The sequence below is a fragment of the Hermetia illucens genome, chromosome 1, assembly GCF_905115235.1.
Source record: "Hermetia illucens chromosome 1, iHerIll2.2.curated.20191125, whole genome shotgun sequence".
NCBI classification, from domain to species: Eukaryota; Metazoa; Arthropoda; class Insecta; order Diptera; family Stratiomyidae; genus Hermetia; species Hermetia illucens.
Genome location: NC_051849.1, coordinates 52680772 through 52699681, shown reverse-complemented (window position 1 = coordinate 52699681; position 18910 = coordinate 52680772). Strand labels below are relative to the sequence as shown.

At 41.5% G+C, this 18910-nt stretch overlaps 1 protein-coding gene across 7 annotated transcripts in view; it reads right to left on the bottom strand.

The window, feature by feature from the left end:
- Positions 1-207: 207 nt before the first annotated feature.
- The window catches only part of LOC119647112 (potassium voltage-gated channel subfamily KQT member 2), a 1176525-nt gene continuing 1157822 nt past the window's right edge, over positions 208-18910 (bottom strand). For all 7 annotated transcript variants that reach the window (XM_038047893.1, XM_038047892.1, XM_038047894.1 and 4 more), the window contains 2 exons: positions 10777-10985; positions 208-1389 (listed from right to left, as the gene is read on the bottom strand). In XM_038047893.1, the coding sequence (XP_037903821.1) occupies positions 1243-1389; positions 10777-10985 (356 nt within the window). In that variant the 3' untranslated portion in view covers positions 208-1242. The remainder of the gene's footprint in view (positions 1390-10776; positions 10986-18910) is intronic.

The window sequence follows — 18910 nt, the reverse complement described above, 5'->3', positions numbered from 1 at the left end:
GTAAAACAAATTCATCAATTTTGCCTAATTTTTTTTTAAAGTAAACAAATTATTATTCTATAAATTAACATCTAATGAATAACAATCAAATTAAAAATTATTTACATCCAATTTACATGCATATGAATACTTTTTGTTGAAATTTGAAACTTTTTACTAATATTACAATAATTCGATAAATTTATTTAATTACGAGTATATCTCACTTGTTTGAATTTGCTATTATGTTATATTTTAATGTTAATTAGAATTATTGTCACAGATTTTGAATTATTTGTTTAGAAAATAAAACAAAATAAAACCAGAATCATGGTAACAATAATAATCACAATAGATTTCCTTACAATTCACTAATTATATACATTATTTTACATTAATCTGCCTATACATATATATATATATTCTATATATTTTCTAATTCATTTGTTCAATTTGTTCATCATTGCAAAATTGATCATAACAATTCAATTTGATAAATTCAACTAAGAAATAACAATGATAAATAATTTAATGTCATTTTGAATTTTGCTCTAGTAATTAATAATATTTACCACTATTTACTTAAATATTACGAAATAAGATAAAAATTTATTTATTGTTGCGTTTCTAACACTAATTATTTGAATCAGGGAAGGGTTACTTTATCAAATGATACAGAATATACTCTTCATGGACTTTGACATGCTTCAGAACAATTGTAAATAGTTAAAATCTAACTTTCTAATCTATTTTGAAAAGCGCAGGGCTATAATTCTGTCAAAACATTTTGATTCGATTTTATATTTTTGAATAATTTTTCTGATTTGATTTAAAACTGAATCAGGGGTTGTTGTGTCTGAAAAAGATTGCTTAGCTGCTAAGCAGTGTACAGTAGAAAATGATAGTTATCATGCTAGTTAAAATCCTGGTGTAATAACTAAGATTGAAACTATTGGTCTTTTTTGGTGAGTTCTCAAGTGTTATTCAACTCCTTGTTTTCAATCTGTTGCCGATTCATCGTTGATGATGGATGTAGTTTAGAATATTTTCGTGTATTTTATCAAACTATTGTCTACTTAGATGTTACCTAGTTTGATGTAAGATTTGCTTCCGATTCTTTCTTCCGTTTGCGTTTTGTGTCAAGAAGTATATGCTTTGTTGGTATAAAGTTGTTCCTCTTAGCAACTACGCTGGCTGCTGCTCCTGTTTTTGATGCGGTAGTATTCGTAGATCAATCCACATGGGATGAAAAAGGATCCAATCTCAGATGCCTCCTCCGGATTGCGGTAATAGGCGACTATGTGAGGCTAAATCAGGTCGTAATAAGTCCATCGATTTGGCACTTGAATCTTCAGTATTGCCATTTTTCCCATCGCTATCTAAGCGAGCTAGGTCATGTGCGGAACTTACCTGAAAATGAAAATGTTAAATATAGGAAAATGCAAATGTTTTAGGAAAGTAATACAAATTCATTGTAGAAGTAACACAAATTGTGTCCGTATGGCTCTATTGGTCGCGGTTCAAATCTTACTGGTGGCAGAGCGATTTACTATCGTGACCTGATGTCGGACACCAGTCGACTCAGCCGTGAATGAGCACTTGAGTCAAATCAGGGTCATAATCTCGGGCGAGACCAATGCTGACCACATTACCTCCAAAAGTGTACTGTAGTATATTGCTGCGGTCATGAATGAAGTGCTCTAACACACTTCACTTGTCCCATTTGTACCTCGTAATGTATATAGACACCGTAAAGTAGTACCTACGTGATTTTTTCCAAATTTTTCGGCTGAGTAGCTTCTGAAGATCGGTCCATGAAAGAAATGATCTTTCTAGCCCCTGCGTTCGTCCGTTTTAAATCGCATGTCAGAAATGAGGCCAGCTTTAGGAAGTACTAATCGAGTTCCTTCACATGCTTACTTTAGTATCCGCGGCTTGTCCCGTTACAGTCTAACGAGAGAGTGCATTAACTAATATGCAGCATTTCTTCTTTTTCTCACGTTTTAGCATTCCTTAGCTTTTCCGATATGCTTCTTTCAATTTCCTAATTCTGTTTCTCCTGTACCTTTCTACAAAGTTGTAAGACGCATTTTCATCAAACATTTCAACTCTTACATAATGATGCCCTAATATTGCAAGCTTTATTAATGTTCACGCCTCTACAGAGGAGACTGCAGAGTCGGAGAAGGATGCTTGCTACGAGGCAGTAGAACGAACCATCGAAGCCTGTCTGAAATATGATATCAAAATCATACTTGAGGATTTTAACAGCCAAGTAGAGACGAGGCCAATATTCGGGCGATACGTTGCCTCCCACAGCTTACACCAAAATACAAATGATAACGGACTACGTATTATTCAATTAACAGTGTCACACGAAATGGTTGTTGGAAGTACCTGGTTTCCGCGGAAAGCGGTCCACAAACATACGTTGACCTCCCCAGACGGGACTACTTTCAACCAAATTGACCACGTGTTGATCGAACGCCGCCACCTCTCAGCTTTGATGAATGTCAGAATATATAGGGGGGCAGTATATACTCGGGTCACTATCTGGTTGGCATGGTGCTCCGAGTTTGAATAACAACACCACCTAGAATCCCTTCTGACAATCAGATGAGAGTTAACATTGAAGTCATCCACAACACAGCCCTCCGCAACACCTATAACAGGGAAATGGATCAATCATAACCATTTGCTTCGGGTCAGAGTACCTTGTTGACAAAACACCAACATGAGCTGACCAAGGCTTAGAGTTTCCTTCCCTTTAAATGTCTTACTTTGTTATAAAAGCACAGAGAGAACATTGGTGAGGCACAGTCTCAATTTCATGCCGGTGTTGATATAGTTACTTTTCCAAATTTTGGACAAAACATTAAAGGCGGATTCAGCGTTAATGCAACGCGTGATTTTGAGTCCTGTGCCGCCATCAGCAGAAAGATATAGACTGTTTGATGTTGCTGTATATAAAGAGCGATGCCCCATTAGAATAAAGACCTAGATTTTGTGGCATTATCTGCCTCCTTCTGCAGAGCATTTCAAATATCCCTATTAACGCTGTCTCAAAATCGGTGAAAGGTGGGAAAGCGGGGATCTAATTTCTGCATATTGTTCGACAACGATCAGAGGGATGTTAATCTATTCGGTACAAAGCGGAAACTAGTTTAGCGGGTTTCCGGCACGAGCTTGATTGTAGGGCCCAGGTTAAGGAGTATCAAAATCAGTGTGAGACATCCATGGAAATTTCCGACAGAGAAAAGAAGGGTGTTTTCTATAAGCAATCGCACACAGTTTAGGAGAAGCTTGCGGTCGTGATGAGTGATATGAGCCAAGGTTGGTTCTTACAATGCCTTGCCTGATAACCGTAGCAATAATAGTGAAAGATTTGTAGATTTCTAGAACTTCCATCGCCTTGTTATCCATGGTATAATGTTCGATTATAGGGCATGCCACAAAGTTGGTTTCGACTGATTGGCTACTTCTCTACTCAAATGGACAGCATCGCGACCAGCAGTAGATTTAGTATTCATCATCATCAACGGCGTACCAACCGGTATCCGGTCTAGGCCTGCCTTAATAAGGAACTCCAGACATTCCGGTTTTGCGCCGAGGTCCACCAATTCGATATCCCTAAAAGCTGTCTGGCGTCCTGACCCACGCCATCGCTCCATCTTAGGGAGGGTCTGCCTCGTCTTCTTTTTCTACCATAGATATTGCTCTTATAGACTTTCCGGGTGGGATCATCCTCATCCATACGGATTAAGTGACCCGCCCACCGTAACCTATTGAGCCGGATTTTATCCACAACCGAGCGGTCATGGTATCGCTCATAGATTTCGTCATTGTGTAGGCTACGGAATCGTCCATCCTCATGTAGGGGGCCAAAAATTCTTCCGAGGATTCTTCTCTCGAACGCGGCCAAGAGTTCGCAATTTTTCTTGCTAAGAACCCAAGTTTCCGAGGAATACATGAGGACTGGCAAGATCATAGTCTTGTACAGTAAGAGCTTTGACCCTATGGTGAGACGTTTCGAGCGGAACAGTCTTTGTAAGCTGAAATAGGCTCTGTTGGCTGACAACAACTGTGCGCGGATTTCATCATCGTAGTTGTTATCGGTAGTGATTTTCGACCCTAGATAGGAGAAATTGTCAACGGTCTCAAAGTTGTATTCTCCTATCCTTATCTTCTTCGTGTTTGTGTTTGACCAGTGCGGTTTGATGTTGTTGGTTGATTCGTCTTCGGTGCTGACATTGCCACCATATATTTTGTCTTGCCTTCATTGATGTGCAGCCCAAGATCTCGCGCCGCCTGCTCGATCTGGATGAAGGCAGTTTGTACGTCTCGGGTGGTTCTTCCCATGATGTCGATATCGTCAGCAAATATCAAATATCAGATTTTGTCAACTTTAAGACCGCCTATGATGGCATAACAAGGGTAAAACTCTACACGGCCATGAGAGAATTCGGTATTCCAACGAAGTTTATAAGACTAACTAGGCTCACCCTGACCAATGGGCGAGGTCAGATAAAAGCAGCAGGATCATTCTCGAGATCATTCAACATCAACAACGGTCTATCATGCTCTCTCTTTAAACTGACCCTGGAGAAAGTAATTCGCGATGTAGGTGTCAATGCAAGAGGAACCATCCTCTTCAAGTCCACCCAACTATTGATCTACACTAACCATATTGACATTATGGGAGGAACAACCCGAAACTTACAAACTACCTTCATCCAGATTGAGCAGGCGGCAATCGGTGCGAGATCTTGGGCGGCACATTAATGACGGCAAGACGAAGGACACGGTGGTAACGTCAGCGCCAAAAACCAAAGAACCAACAACGTCGTATCGCACTCGTCAAGCGAGAACAATAAAGATGGGAGACTACAACTTTGCGACCATTGAAAATGTCTCCTATCTAGGGTCGAATATCACAGCTGATAACAGCTAAAACGACGAAATCCGCGCATGTTTCTTGGCTGCCAACAGACACTATTCCAGCTTACAAAACCTGTTTCGCTTGAAGCGTCTCACCACAAGGTTAAAGCTCTTACTGTACAAGTGAATGATCTTGCCAGTTTTCATGTATTCCTCGGAGATTTGCCTTCTTAGTAAGAAAAATACCGAACCCTTGGCAAGAGATGAATCCTCCGAAGAATTGTTGGCCCTCTATATTAGGAAGGACGATTCCTTCATAACAGTGAAATCTATGAGCGATACCACGTCCGCCTGGTTCTGGATAAAATCCGGTTCAACAGGCTGTGGTGGGCGCGTCACCTAATCCGTATGGGTGAAGATGACCCAACCTGGAAAGTCTATAAGTGCAATATCTATGGTAGAAAGGCAGGACGTGGCAGATGTAGGGATGACGTAGATCAGGACGCCAGATAGCTTTTAGGAATGTCGAATTGGTTGACCTGGCCGCAAAGCCAAGATGTCTGGGGTTCCTTACTAGGGCAGGCCTAAACCGGATACCGTTTGTTGCGCCTGTAAAGTTCTATTTCTCATGGATGGCGAGCTTCTTCAATCAGCGGGAGCTGGTTGGCTAACAATGAATGTTTTTGCTTCAGGTTTCTCCCTAATGTTACAAATTATTTGGAAAAAATGTGTCTTTCATTATGACGAAATATTAAACTAGCAGCGCAGGTCCTTCTATGATCTCGGGTTGCGTTAAAGTCGGAAAACATTGGTTGAAAAAAACATCGGTTGTTACTTGAGCCGAACTTGACCGCCGAGAGCGGTGTCACTTGCCTATGCAGAAAATTGATGAACAAAACTAATTCTAGTGTCGCCAATTACATATTTAGTTGGACAGGGTCAAGGCATGCTGTCTCATCTGCTTTGTGTAACCAGCATCTGGCTGGTAACAGTGCAGGAGGCCGGAGGTGTAGAGCGTCATATAACTTCAGCAAGAACAATGAATAAGCCACCTCCGATCAAGGTGGCGGCACTGATTTTCTACCAGGGAACCACTTACATGTCTACGACTGAAACATCTGCATCAGATTCATGGCTGACTCAAACTCATTAAGATGAAGTAATTTCAGCGTCATCTTCACACTTTCCACGCAGCCTAGCGAGGCATTGGCTGCGTTGATACGTTTGGCGCCTACACTATGATGCGCAAGTTAGACCTTTGATTTCCGTACTCATGGTTGGTTATTAGCTATCATTGGTGCAGGCTTCCCGTCTGACCGCGAATCCCTCATCGACATTCGTAGTAAGAATCACACAACATGCGTTCATAGCAACTGCATCATCGCGAGCACTGGCGGTAAGTGCGCTAAAAAGCAATTTCATAAGGCATTCATAAGGCATTGTTTAATCATCGTCAATGGGCCTCGTTCTACATCGTTTTCAATGCAGATGGCACACAGCGAATTACGAATGACTCTGGATCATTAATCGCTGCTTATCATCGAAGGCTTATTTCAAAAGGTAAGGAGGAGAGTATTTTTTGTAAGCGACCTCTGCAACGCCTACCAGAATGAATGACCGGGCTTTTGTCACCGACGCCAATTACCAACAACGCTCATCTTATACTAGCATCTTAAAGACATCCTCCCTTGAGTTAGTATACCTTTCAATGTTGACTTTCCCATCTCCATAAGATTCTGAGATTTACTACTAGACAACTACCACGGTGTGTATATTAATTTCGCATGCGGTTTCGCGTTGTCTGGACATGCCGGAGTGAGGGATTTTTGCCCACCAAAACCATACCAGCTAGAGTTGTTGGTGGATGCTTTTCGCAAGTATGCTCTAAGTTGAAAATTGAAAATTGAATTTTGCATCGATTATTACTTTCAAGTATTTGACGCTTGGAAGTGATGATATGATTCCTTATTCAATTGAGGGTAACTTTCCTTACGGCGCTTGGTGATGAGGACCACTGCCGTGTTTTCCTCCGCAAGTGCCAGTCCAGCGCTCTCTAACCAATCCTTAATAGCACTAATTGGTTCGCTTGTGTACAACTCGGCATCTTCGAGATACGTTGCGACAATAACCAGTGTTATGTCATCGGCGTAACTTACCATCGCGACCTTCTTCAGAACCGAAAGGTTAAGTACATCGTTGTACATGATGATATTCAGCAGTGAGACCAGTATGGAGCCCTGTGGGACACCTGCGGAGACAACGGACTGCTTGGGTCCATCACCGCTGTCATACTAGAATGTCCGGTTTCGCAAGTAGCTATGAACAATAGAAGCGAGATAGGTGTGAATACCAATTGTCGCAAGAGACTTTCGTATCAGATTCCAATTGGCGAATTGAGTGCATTCCTCACATGCTTTACGGAACCTATATCTCTGATCAGAAAGGCTTCCGTGACACTCGATATCCAGGAGTAATCTATTGAACATTATCCGCTCCAACATAGTGTCAAGAAGACATATGGGTCTGTAGGAAGATGGTTCCCCTGGAGGCTTACCCGCCTTGGGCAGTAGTAACAGCTTCCATGATGCAGGAAAGTTCAGCTACGCTTCAAACAACTTTGTGAATATATCCGGTCTACATTTCACGACAAGCGTGAGGGTCTTTTTCAGTACGCTGTCCAAACCCTAGGCTTTACAGTCGTCAATTCTAACACAGTTCTCTGGTAGCTCGCTTCTGGTGACTGCCGGAATCGAAATCACATTCAGGGGTCGTTTGAAGATGTCAGTGCTCCTTTTACTGCGGAAATAACCTCTGGATGATTTTTAAGAAGAGAGTAGGTCACGTGATCTGCGGAGGTGAACGGCCTCCGAATCGTCCCGTCACGATCTGATAGGCGTTATTCCAAGGGTTTAATGTCTACCTTATTAGATTAGATGCAACGGTGGTCAATTTTCTCACCACCGAGGCAACGCGGTCGTGGAATATCGATGGCCGGAAACCCGATTACTCATTCCCAAAAGCCGCCGGGACTGGGGTTCCGAGCTCCTGCACCGTAAGTTTTCTCCATCTCATTTCACCCATGTTGGTTTTATTTTCTGGGTGTCCTTCTCATAACAATTTTTGTCTACGCACCATTTACATATCCTACCCTGTCTGCCACCTGGGGTTGCGCTGATGGGAGATCAGGCAACTCCTTTCACAGTCTGTCTGCCTATCGCACCAATTTTCTCAGAATGTTTACTCATAAAGTGGGTCTCCCCGCATGAAGTGGGTAACATTGTTCTACATTAAGTTCAAAGCGGAGGAGGGTTTACATTTTTTTTCTGAGGGAATATAGTTATGTTGGATATCGACTCCTAGCACATAGCACATAACATAGTGGCTCCAAGTTCAGGTAAAGCAGGAGGATTTGAGGTAACATATTTTTTATTATCCTTCGTCAAACAAAAATAAAATGCTGAGATCACAGAAAGAGGTAAATAAAGTATAGTTGGAGTTATCCTATGCTAAATCCTACTCGACCCCTCTTGGTGACAGGTCCTACTAAGTGACAAGAAAGAAGCAATGATCTTACTTACGCGATTGCCAACTATTAGTAATGTAGGAGAATCTTGAAACCAAGTTGAAAACACGATGCACAAAGCAACCCTCGGGGTCACCAAGCCGGGTAAGCGGTTCTCAACGGAATGACGATGTCCAAACAAAGATCCATGAATAGAAATGCCTCTACTGTAAGTTTCTCCACGATAAAATGCTGGTCAACTAGCAACTGTGTCCGGATAGCTGAGCGGTTAGAGCACAAAGCTGTCGTACGGAAGGTCGCGGTTTAAATCTCACTGGTGACAGTGGAATTTGTGTCGTGATTTGACGAACGCACGCAGGATATTGAATATTTCTGTTGCGTTAATGATAAGAACGGTACTTTGTTTACCGACCAGTGAGCCGCGACAGATAGATGGGGAGAATATTTCGAGCAGATTCCAACGGAAGTTCATCCTCCACTTTCATAAGAATTGCCGAAATTTGGGACAATTTCACCTATCAACGCCACTGAAGTCGAGGAAGCAATAAAACGAATGAAATCGGGGAAAGCAACAGGATCTGATGACATCACATCTGAGCTCTGGAAAGATTTTTGAACGCATTCTTGACATTCGCATTCGCGACATCGTTCAAATAACCGTGAATCAGCTCGACTTTGCCAAGAACTGCGAAACTACTGACGCAGTGCACATTATGCGGTTACTCATGGAGAAACATCTGGAGAAGCATCGCCCTCTTTACATTGCGTTTTTGGATCTAGAGAAGGCGGTTGACCATGTGCTACATGAACTCATCTGTATGCTTTACGACAACATCTAGTACCAGAAGAACTCATGCGCACTATCTGAAAATTAAGTTCGAAGTGTGGTAAGTGTCAAAACCACTTCGTGTCTCTGTCAGTGTTCATCAAGAAAGCGCTCTGTCACCACTCCTCTTTGTTCTTGTTGTAGACACTGTTACACGAGACATCCGATGTTCAGCGTCCTATACGCTGCTTTATGCGGATGTTGTTTTATTGCAAAGCTGATCTCAAGTGACTTGTTTAAAAATGGAATGATCGCACCATGCAACACGGTTTCAGACTGAATATGAATAAAACAGAATTTTTACCAATCAATCCCCATGAAAAAAGCACTATCACTGCCAGTGGAAGTGATCTGGCCACATCTGAGCGATTTAAATATTCAGCCAATGGAGAACTGCGTTATGAAATTTCTTTACGTATTAGCGCAATCTGGATGAAGTGGCGTTTCACAACTGGTGTTCTTTGCGGTGCCAACGAACGTCTCAAATCTAAATTTACGGCATTGTTGTCCGCCCTGTCGCCCTTTAAGGTTCTGAGTGTTAGCGACTATAAAAGACAATGAATAGCGTCTTGCGGTAATAGTAGCGAAGATATTGTTTTGGACTAGTGGCGTAACACGCCTTGATCACATTCGAAAAGAGGATATCCGCATTCGGCATGGGGTTGCACTGAATGTAGAAAAATTGCGAGAGAGGCGTCTTCGATGGTATGGTCAAGTAATTCGCGATAAGGAGATTGCTAAGATTAGTCTAAACATCAAAGTCGATGGTAAACGACTGCATCCAGATCATGCGTTCGACACAGCCAAATCACGACGAGCTGACCCCGCTTGTGAACGGGACAAAGGCTAAAGAAAAAGAAGAAGGGGGTTACATAATGGGGTCAGCTGTTCATTTACATGAATTCATGAGGTGGTTAATAAACTTTCAGATGTACGGGGCAGAAATATGTTAGATACAAAATGCAAAGGAAAGGCAATGTGAAGCTTGCAATAAAGGCGAGTGTTGAAAATTCCACACTAAGTGTATTAGCTTTGGTGCTGCTGAATATCCCCAACGTATGCCCAGCAATGGAGATGTAAATCAAACTTCTAGTGACACTGTATATACACAAAAAGCTTAGCTGACCTTAAATGCTTCTTACTCCAGGGCTAACCGAATTGCGGTAAATATCGGGTTCGAAAGGATTTTATTTGGTCAGACTTCCTACTGGAGGAGAAGAGAAATCTGAAACACCAAGTGAACGGCCACTAATGGCAGACGATTTTTCTTCATGCAGGGCGCTGAACCACGGAAACCTTGTGCAATTCCTAGCAGAAGGCTATATTCAATTTGCATAAGAGACAAGCGACTGATAAGCAACAGCACGTAGCATTCATGAAAGCTCAGTCACATGGTGGAAGGAACGTCATTGTAAAATTTCACAAATTATTACGATTTCGTTATCTAAAGGTTATACAAAAATAAAGATTTGATTGGGACCTAAGTTCATGTAATCCAGTTTCAATCAAAGGCGTAAACAGTTTTAGCTCAGAATCAGAAATATAATTTCTTACAAAGACTATTACTTACAGGACTTATTGGTGTTACAATTATTTCCGTCCTGGCGGCTGTTCGCAGCAGAGCCGTATCCTCTGTGGAATCATCAATATCACCATCGCCATCCACATCATTATCGCCTTCACCATAAAGTTCCCATGGCGGTGAGTCAGGATCCATTTCTCCTTCACAGTCAAGATCTTCCTCTTCGAGATCTTCGACTTCTTCGTCCATGACTATAACTGAAATTTACAGGAAACATTAGTGACTCCCGCAACCACTCTTCTAAATTACACTACATCTCATTACATCTTATTACACCATATCATTGATAAGATACAATACAGATAACATATCAACAGCATTCCAACATCAGCAACGTAGAAACGAACATTAGTACGCATGTAGCAGTTATTCATGATCTTTTTAGTTTCAGACAAACACGTTACGAATTTATGTGAGATGGGGAAGGACTTGTTAAGCCATTAACATAGAATACAGAAATAAAGTAGAAAAAAACCAAAGAAATAGTTGTGCACAAGATAATGGTGAACATCACTTTTCCATAGATTTGTACGAACTTGTGGGAAATTGTGTTTGATCAAAATGATTAACATGAAATTGAACTTAAAATGAACACAGTAACTAAGATACAAAAAATCTTAAAAACTGCCAAAGCTTGAGGGAGCTAAGACTTTTGCACATTTCAATATTTTTTCAACTCATACTTGCAGCATATCACATCAATATAACTATTTTTAAGTCATTTCAAAATTAGCTTCACTTTGGGGGTTGATTTTATTATTAACACATATGCTATGCAATAATTTAATAACGAAATGAAATCAACTAAATTTGTTTATAAACAGAAAATTGTGCGCTGTTTGTTCGGTTCATATACGATTCGGTACGGCCACATACAAGCAGTTAATATGTATATATCATTCGAATTTTGCAGTGATGTTGCTTAAGGATTTCGATTTAAGTTTTTATGTTTTATTTATTTGAATCTTTTTAATGTTTAGACACTGACTGAAATCTAGGGAATAGTGAAAGGAGGTAACTAGGATTTTCAGGATTTTCGCTATGCATTGATTTTGAGTTGTTTAAAGGGAAACTAAATTACCACTGTTATTTCATAGGATGGCAAAGATTTTGTTCCTAGAAGGTGGTATGTAATATTTCACATAGTTCATCATCATCATCAACGGCGCAACAACCGGTATCCGGTCTAGGCCTGCCTTAATGAGGAACTCCAGACATTCCGGTTTTGCGCCGAGGTCAACCAATTGGATATCCCTAAAAGCTGTCTGGCGTCCTGACCTATGCCATCGCTCCATCTCAGGCAGGGTCTGCCTTATCTTCTTTTTCTACCATAGATATTGCCCTTGTATACTTTCCGGGCGGGATCATCCTCATCTATACGGATTAAGTGACCCGCCCACCGCAACCTATTGAGCCGGATTTTATAAGTGCCGCAACAGAGAGTATATAAAGCAGCAATACTGCGAAGTTTTACAGAAATCCTGCCATTACTCACAAAGTTACAACAGATACAAGTTGCCACCTCCTTGCGAATTTGCTTTACGATAAAACATTATAGGACGTGAAAAGTTTGGTATGTTATGGAAGGCATATATGATCCTCTTGCCCTGATTCAAATGACGCTTGGTTATGAATGTTTGTTTTGTTCTCTGTATCGCTCTAGGCTTGATTATAAGTGATTATAAGTGAAATAATAGATAGTACGGGAAAGAGGCAATAGATGCTCTATATTCCACAAGGGAGAAACAGGAAACTACCATTAACAGGTATGATTATGGATCAATAAAATCAAAATCTTGCCTTAAAAAACGAAACAAACACGAATTATACGGTGTAATCTACTTACTAGAGGCAGACGTCTTTGGACTTGGTAGGCAATAGAAATGGGAAAGCAACATGTAAATAAGTTGAGTTTGCCCGTGCAAAGGACGACAAAGTTAGCAACCCTTCAGCAATGAATATGTCGGGAGTACCAAAGGAGATCATGGAATTCAGGCGATGGGTACATCGTTTTCAGGAAGACTCAGATTAACGCACCCTTGTGGGAGAAGATAAGGTGTTAAAGAGAAAAGCGAATAGAGTGGAAAGACGAATGAAACAGGACCTCGTTAATGATGGAGTCTGAACCAGGAATTCAGGTGCGTTCATGATACGGTTAGATGTGCTTCTAAGTGCCCTAGTAAGTAGTTCTGACCTCTCAGCTGGCATAAAATCTGGATGTTAGGGAAGCTTTGAGAAAGTTTTTGAAGGGCGAATGGTTAAGGACAAGCCACGAGTGGCTGATACACATCGGGGTACATTCGGAGTCTCCAGAGCTCTGGAAACTCTCTGTCGACATAGATGGACTGATATGGGGTTGCCTCTGCCAAAACGGTAGTTTAGGAACCAGTCCCTTTGGGGACGTGATCCCCCGTTCCAGTATCAGTTAAGCGTAGATCAGATCTCAGGGAACTCGGGTAGAGACTTTATTTCCGATGGTACACCCATTCTTGATTATTCCAATTCTTTTTTTTGTATACGATGCGGTTGCAGAATTTCCGTGGAGAACAAAAATAATAAAACTGAGGAGATTATAGGGAAAGAGGAAGTATTGGCTGCCTTTGGACGCAGTACGAAAAGGCGTTGCTTGCTGTAGCACCGAGCGAAGGCGAAGGAGGAAAAGAAAAATAATCCGCCGCACTGATAGAAAATCGGCTTCCTAAAGTGAAGGTGGGTATGAACGATCGGGCAACAAAGGAAAAGGCGGGGAAACGAAGAACTGACGGAAGGCAAGACTTTTGAAAAAATCCTCAGAAAGATCCGCTATAAGATCAAGTCCGAAGACAATGGAGCAAAGGTCTTCTATACGAAAAACGGAGTCTTTGTTGCATTAGATTCTCCCTAGAACCAAGAAAACTGTAGTTCGTAAGGTCTGGTGTTAGTGCCTTATATGTGATGTAGTGCACTGGTTTGCGCCCTCGTGGTTGCGGGCGTATAGCATTGCACAGCTGTCTATGGATTGTCATATGGGATGGGGATGAAAACCATCTAAGCGCCATCGTTACACCAAGGCACCGACACATATTAACCACATGGGTCAAAGATACACAATGACATTCCGTGCCCTCTTGGCGCTGGATTTGTTTTTCCAGTATACAGTCTTCTTGCCTACAACCTACGAGCGTTTTTGAAATCCGGTATTTTGACTGTCTGACAGAAAACATAAAAGTAGAAGAGACTTTAAAGCATAAGTACCCAAATGTAACCAATGTCCGCGTAGGCATCACCTTTGTGAACTCCAACTGTGATGGAAGTTGTCGAGGAATGCACGAGGAAGCCAACACTAAGAGTAAACGACTCCAACTTGCGGGAATATGACAATAGAACGGTATGCCGCAGATGTGGATGGGTAGGGGAGGGGAGACCTAGCCTAATGGTATCTTGATTTACCACAGAGAGTGTCATGTGAGTTAGGGATTAAGAATACACTCAAAGTATTTCCTGTTTATCGTAAGAGGCGACTAAAAGAAATTTATTGGCTAGCAGCCTGTAAATTTTGAAACTTTATTGCTATCGAAAGGCCAACGCTACCAGATGACTAATCAGATCCACCACTTCGTGATCAGCAGTAGATTTAGGAGTTATTTCCTGGATGTGCGCAATACGAAAGTGACCACTATCTGATGTTCGCTTATGTTTCCTGGCGGGCTCCGTTCGCCACGTCTCGCAGGGTTGGGGAGCTGTGAATCCCCAAGTTCAACATCGGCCGCTTATATGATCCAGCTGTCGCTCGACAGTGGGATCTGTGTCTTGCTGATCGAATGGTGGATATACTGAGTGATCTGTCTGAGAATATCGATGAGCATTGGGTCGTTATCAAAAACGCTCTTTTCGCGGGTGCTACACAGGTTGTCGGGAACCTCCCGAAGCTGCTTCATAAGATCTGGATGACTGAATCGTGGAAGCGGATAGATGAATGGGTTGAAGGCTCTATTGGCGGTTCCGAATCCAAGTGAAATCCCGAGAAGTTGAGCATAATATGTGCCTTGACAAGAGGAGCTGGTCAGGGAAACGGAAGACGCCGCATCTCACAATGATTTCAGAAGTTTATTTTGCATTATGAAAAAGCCTGTGAAGGACATCAATGGTCGATTTCTCATCCACGATAATGATCAACTGAAGAGCTGGGAAGAACACTTTACTACTGTCCTTACCGTATCACATCTGGTGAAGTTCCTCCTCTTGTGGATGAAATGGCTAGCCCACGTAATATGCGTTGTTCCTCAAAGCAGAAGAGAAATGGTTTCGGATATCAAAGCACTCCAACGGAGTAAAGCCGTTGGGCTTTCCGGTTTCTCGGCCATTATTTATCGCTGCAAATGTAGTTACAGCAGATCTGCTGTTCCCACTCGTATGAAAATCGTGGGAATCCGAGACCATTGCCAGAAAGCAGAAGAAGGGAAAAATCGTTAAGATTCCAAAGAAAGGCAGCCGTTTTGAGTGACGATTGGAGGGGTATCTATGTGCTCCCTGCTGTTGCAAAGATAGTGTTTTCTGCCGACGGTGGCACCCAAGTGGATGTTGCCTGAAGCAATAAGAGGGCTATATCCGCTTTCCCTGCTTTGTCTAATCTGGAAATGCAATTATCTCAACACCAAGACTAAGTTAAGATTGTTCTGTGCCAATGTTCTTTCTGTGTTGCCATATGGGAGTAGCACATGGGGAGTGAACCCCACTGTTACTTACGTCTCAGGAAATCGTGGGTGAAGCTGACGGCCACTTTAGGTAACCGCGAATGATGGTGCATAGGTGTAGTTGACGCGCAATACCTCACGAAGGGGTAAATGGCAACCATACGTAAGTGCAGCAGCCTGGGTGATTCCGGTCGGTTAAAGGACATGCACATTGAAATCTGCAGTGATAGCAAGCTGCACTGAGAGCGGTGAGCACTCTTTTGACCATCTCAAAAACCGTTCAGGAATATAGAAACCGATTGAATTCTAATTGTAGATTCAATACGATGGAACTACTCTATGTACATGGTCACTGTGGGGTAGAGGGAAATTAAATTTCGGATATCGATTTCCTTCATAAAGACAGATGGCAAAATTTTATTGTTGCTAAACACACTCGACTTTTTCTGTTAAAAAGCAGGAAGACTTGCAGAGTAGTCTGGGCATTCTGGCTGGCCATAATGGTACAAGACGATATTTGTCCATCTAATGATATCAAAGTGGAATCCACGGGACGTTTCTTATGGGATAGACCAGCATATGAACATATTAGAAATCACCTTTTTGCTGCTAATGTGCTACAGCATCACATTCGCTTGCGGAAATTCTGTCATACGTAAAGGAATCTGTAATATTCCGTTAAACGAGGGAGTCGAGTACAATAAACTACTATAATCAGAGCGCTCAGAATCATCATCTGTCAAGTATCGCTGTCATTTGGGTTCGGGACGGCATTCGACTTTGTTTTAGGGCTCAAGGCCGAAAGGAAGCAAATGTCTGCGTCCAGGGTTCAGAGAATGTTTTTCGGTGTCTATCTAACATCGAGTGAGACCATGCTGGACTTTCCACGTTGGCTTGATGATTTGAGTGGAAACAGTCTTTGGGATGAGGGACTAGATTCTAGTTGGAGGTGCTTTTGCCAGAGCATTTGAATAGATTTTGGAGAGAAACGGGATCTCGAAATCGAACTTTTAGACATCAGATCTACGCCAGCATTCCGGTGCTCAGATTGCGAAGGAAGTGTTTTCGTCGTACCCTTTGCATCAGAATTACTAGGGTGGTCGTTGGAGGAAGAGGTGAACACTGGGAAATTCATCAAGGCTCTTAGATCAGGCAGAGCGACACTGATGGACATTTCGTGGTGTAATTGGCATTGTCTTGAATTCAGTTCTATGCTCCCATATATTGGTGAATGCGGGAGCGGCCGACCTACGGAAGGAATGCCTGAGGACAGATCAGCTAAAAGGCGATTTCGCAGCGCAAGAAATAAAAGTTGCTTTTGATAGAAGCTGGTTGACGAGGTGGACGGAGATCACTGGGGACGTGGTTAAAAGCTGGTTATTCGAAAAAATGGGACTCTGTGGAAGCCCTGCTCCCTTAATGTTCAATATGAGTTGGAAGATGGTATCTCGGTCTTTCATCACAGGGCAAACCTACTACGCAGCATATTCAACTCCTATCTCGAGGGAGCGGACATTTCTTTCCTTGCCGCTGGAAAGTGGTGAAGCTCGTACTGATGAGCAAAGGCAAAGAGGACACTGAGCTGACGTCCGAATACCGACAATTTTATATGCTTGACACATCTAGGAAAGTGCTCGAAAAGCTCATCCGGAGTAGGCTGCACTGCCAAGGCAATTTGGTTTCAACACAGGGGGCCCCGTCAGATGCAGTGGTAGAGATAAAGGATGCGGATGTCGAGCTGAGGCGCTTAGTCTTCGATCTCGACCAGTAGGGGGCCAAAAATTCTTCGGAGGATTCTTCTCTCGAACGCGGCCAAGAGTTCGCAATTTTTCTTGCTAAGAACCCAAGTTTCCGAGGAATACATGAGGACTGGCAAGATCATAGTCTTGTACAGTAAGAGCTTTGACCCTATGGTGAGACGTTTCGGGCGGAACAGTCTTTGTTAGCTGAAATAGGCTCTGTTGGCTGACAACAACCGACTTCGATTAGATTGGACAGATAAACTGGGCATACTGGGGAAGAGCTAGTTGCTCCCGAAATATATCAGGTTTGTCCTTCACTATCAAGATTGCAGGATTTTTTTCTTAATTTTCCGATCTTTGGAATGGATATTTGGAACAAAATTTTATCTTAAAAAGGCTAAATTAATAATTCAGCTCGGATTCTATTTTCATATATTTAAATCATTTTAGGAGAAGGGGAGAGGGAATTTGCCATTATAATTCAGTCAATGTCATTTCAAGGTATCTAATCTGGTTTTTTCAATAATTTCTTTTAAGCGATTTATTATTTCGTTGCTTTAAACTAAAATTTACCAAACTAAATTCCAAAACACTGAATACTCAATAACTTGATTGCTTATCATTTCTTTTTCCAGAAAACACTTATCAGACAACAAATTAATTGGTACTGTGGAAGGGAACTTTAGCAAGAATTAAATAATTCATTTCCTTACTAGACAGAACAAATAAATGCAATTATTTAATAATGGAAACTCACTATGGGACGTATGTTTTGTATGATTATGTTCTTGCTAGTTTTTTAAATCGGTTTTTGTCTTAGGCATCATTTCGAGAAAAACAGTTCAATGTAGTCCTTCGGAAATTTATCTCAATTCGAATACATCTTTCTCTGGGACTTTGTGTTTGGTACGGTTTTGCTAATAATTTAGATTTTAGTGATTCAAATAAGAGTGGACGTTTCCTCGTCGTAATAGTATGTGCGATAATTGACGCCATCCCAGATTGAGATAAATTTAGGACTACATTGAAATTCTCTCTGATGTTATAGCGATGTTGACGATGAGTAGCCGTCAAATGATGCTGGAAATTTATCATTTTCAATGTCGTGTCGGAGAAGACGAGTGAGAGATTAGGAGAAAAAAGAAAGAAAAAAGAATAAATGAAAAATTGTGAAAAGATTTATTAGAAATCCGTTCAAGACAATATCGATTTGATATTATTTTATGTAATTTTGGAAAAAAAATGCGAAGCTTTTTATTGTTATTATGTGAATTCTGCAGTCGTTGATTATTTTGTGATTCGCTTGTAATGTTATTTATATGTATAACGCCAAAAGCATCTTATTATATAAGAAAATAATGTAAACATAATTCATTTTGTACATTTGTATTTGCAGTAATTAAATTCAAGAGGATTGTATATAAGAAACCCTCTTGAAGTGTTGACAAAAATGCTAAGGCTTTTAATTGAGTGGAACCATAGTGGATTCAAAAAAGTAATGATTTAGTCTCACAAATATGATGGCTTTGCCACGGACTGGCTAGGAAGGCTAGATGTATAGCGCACCGTAGATTATACACCAGACATAAAACACTCTCTAGGGCAGAAAAAGGACGACGCACATTCCTTCAAGCATTATGATTCTTAACCGATAATTTTGAAAGTAACTAGTTGGTCCCACCGAAAACTCAGATTTACGAGTGAGAT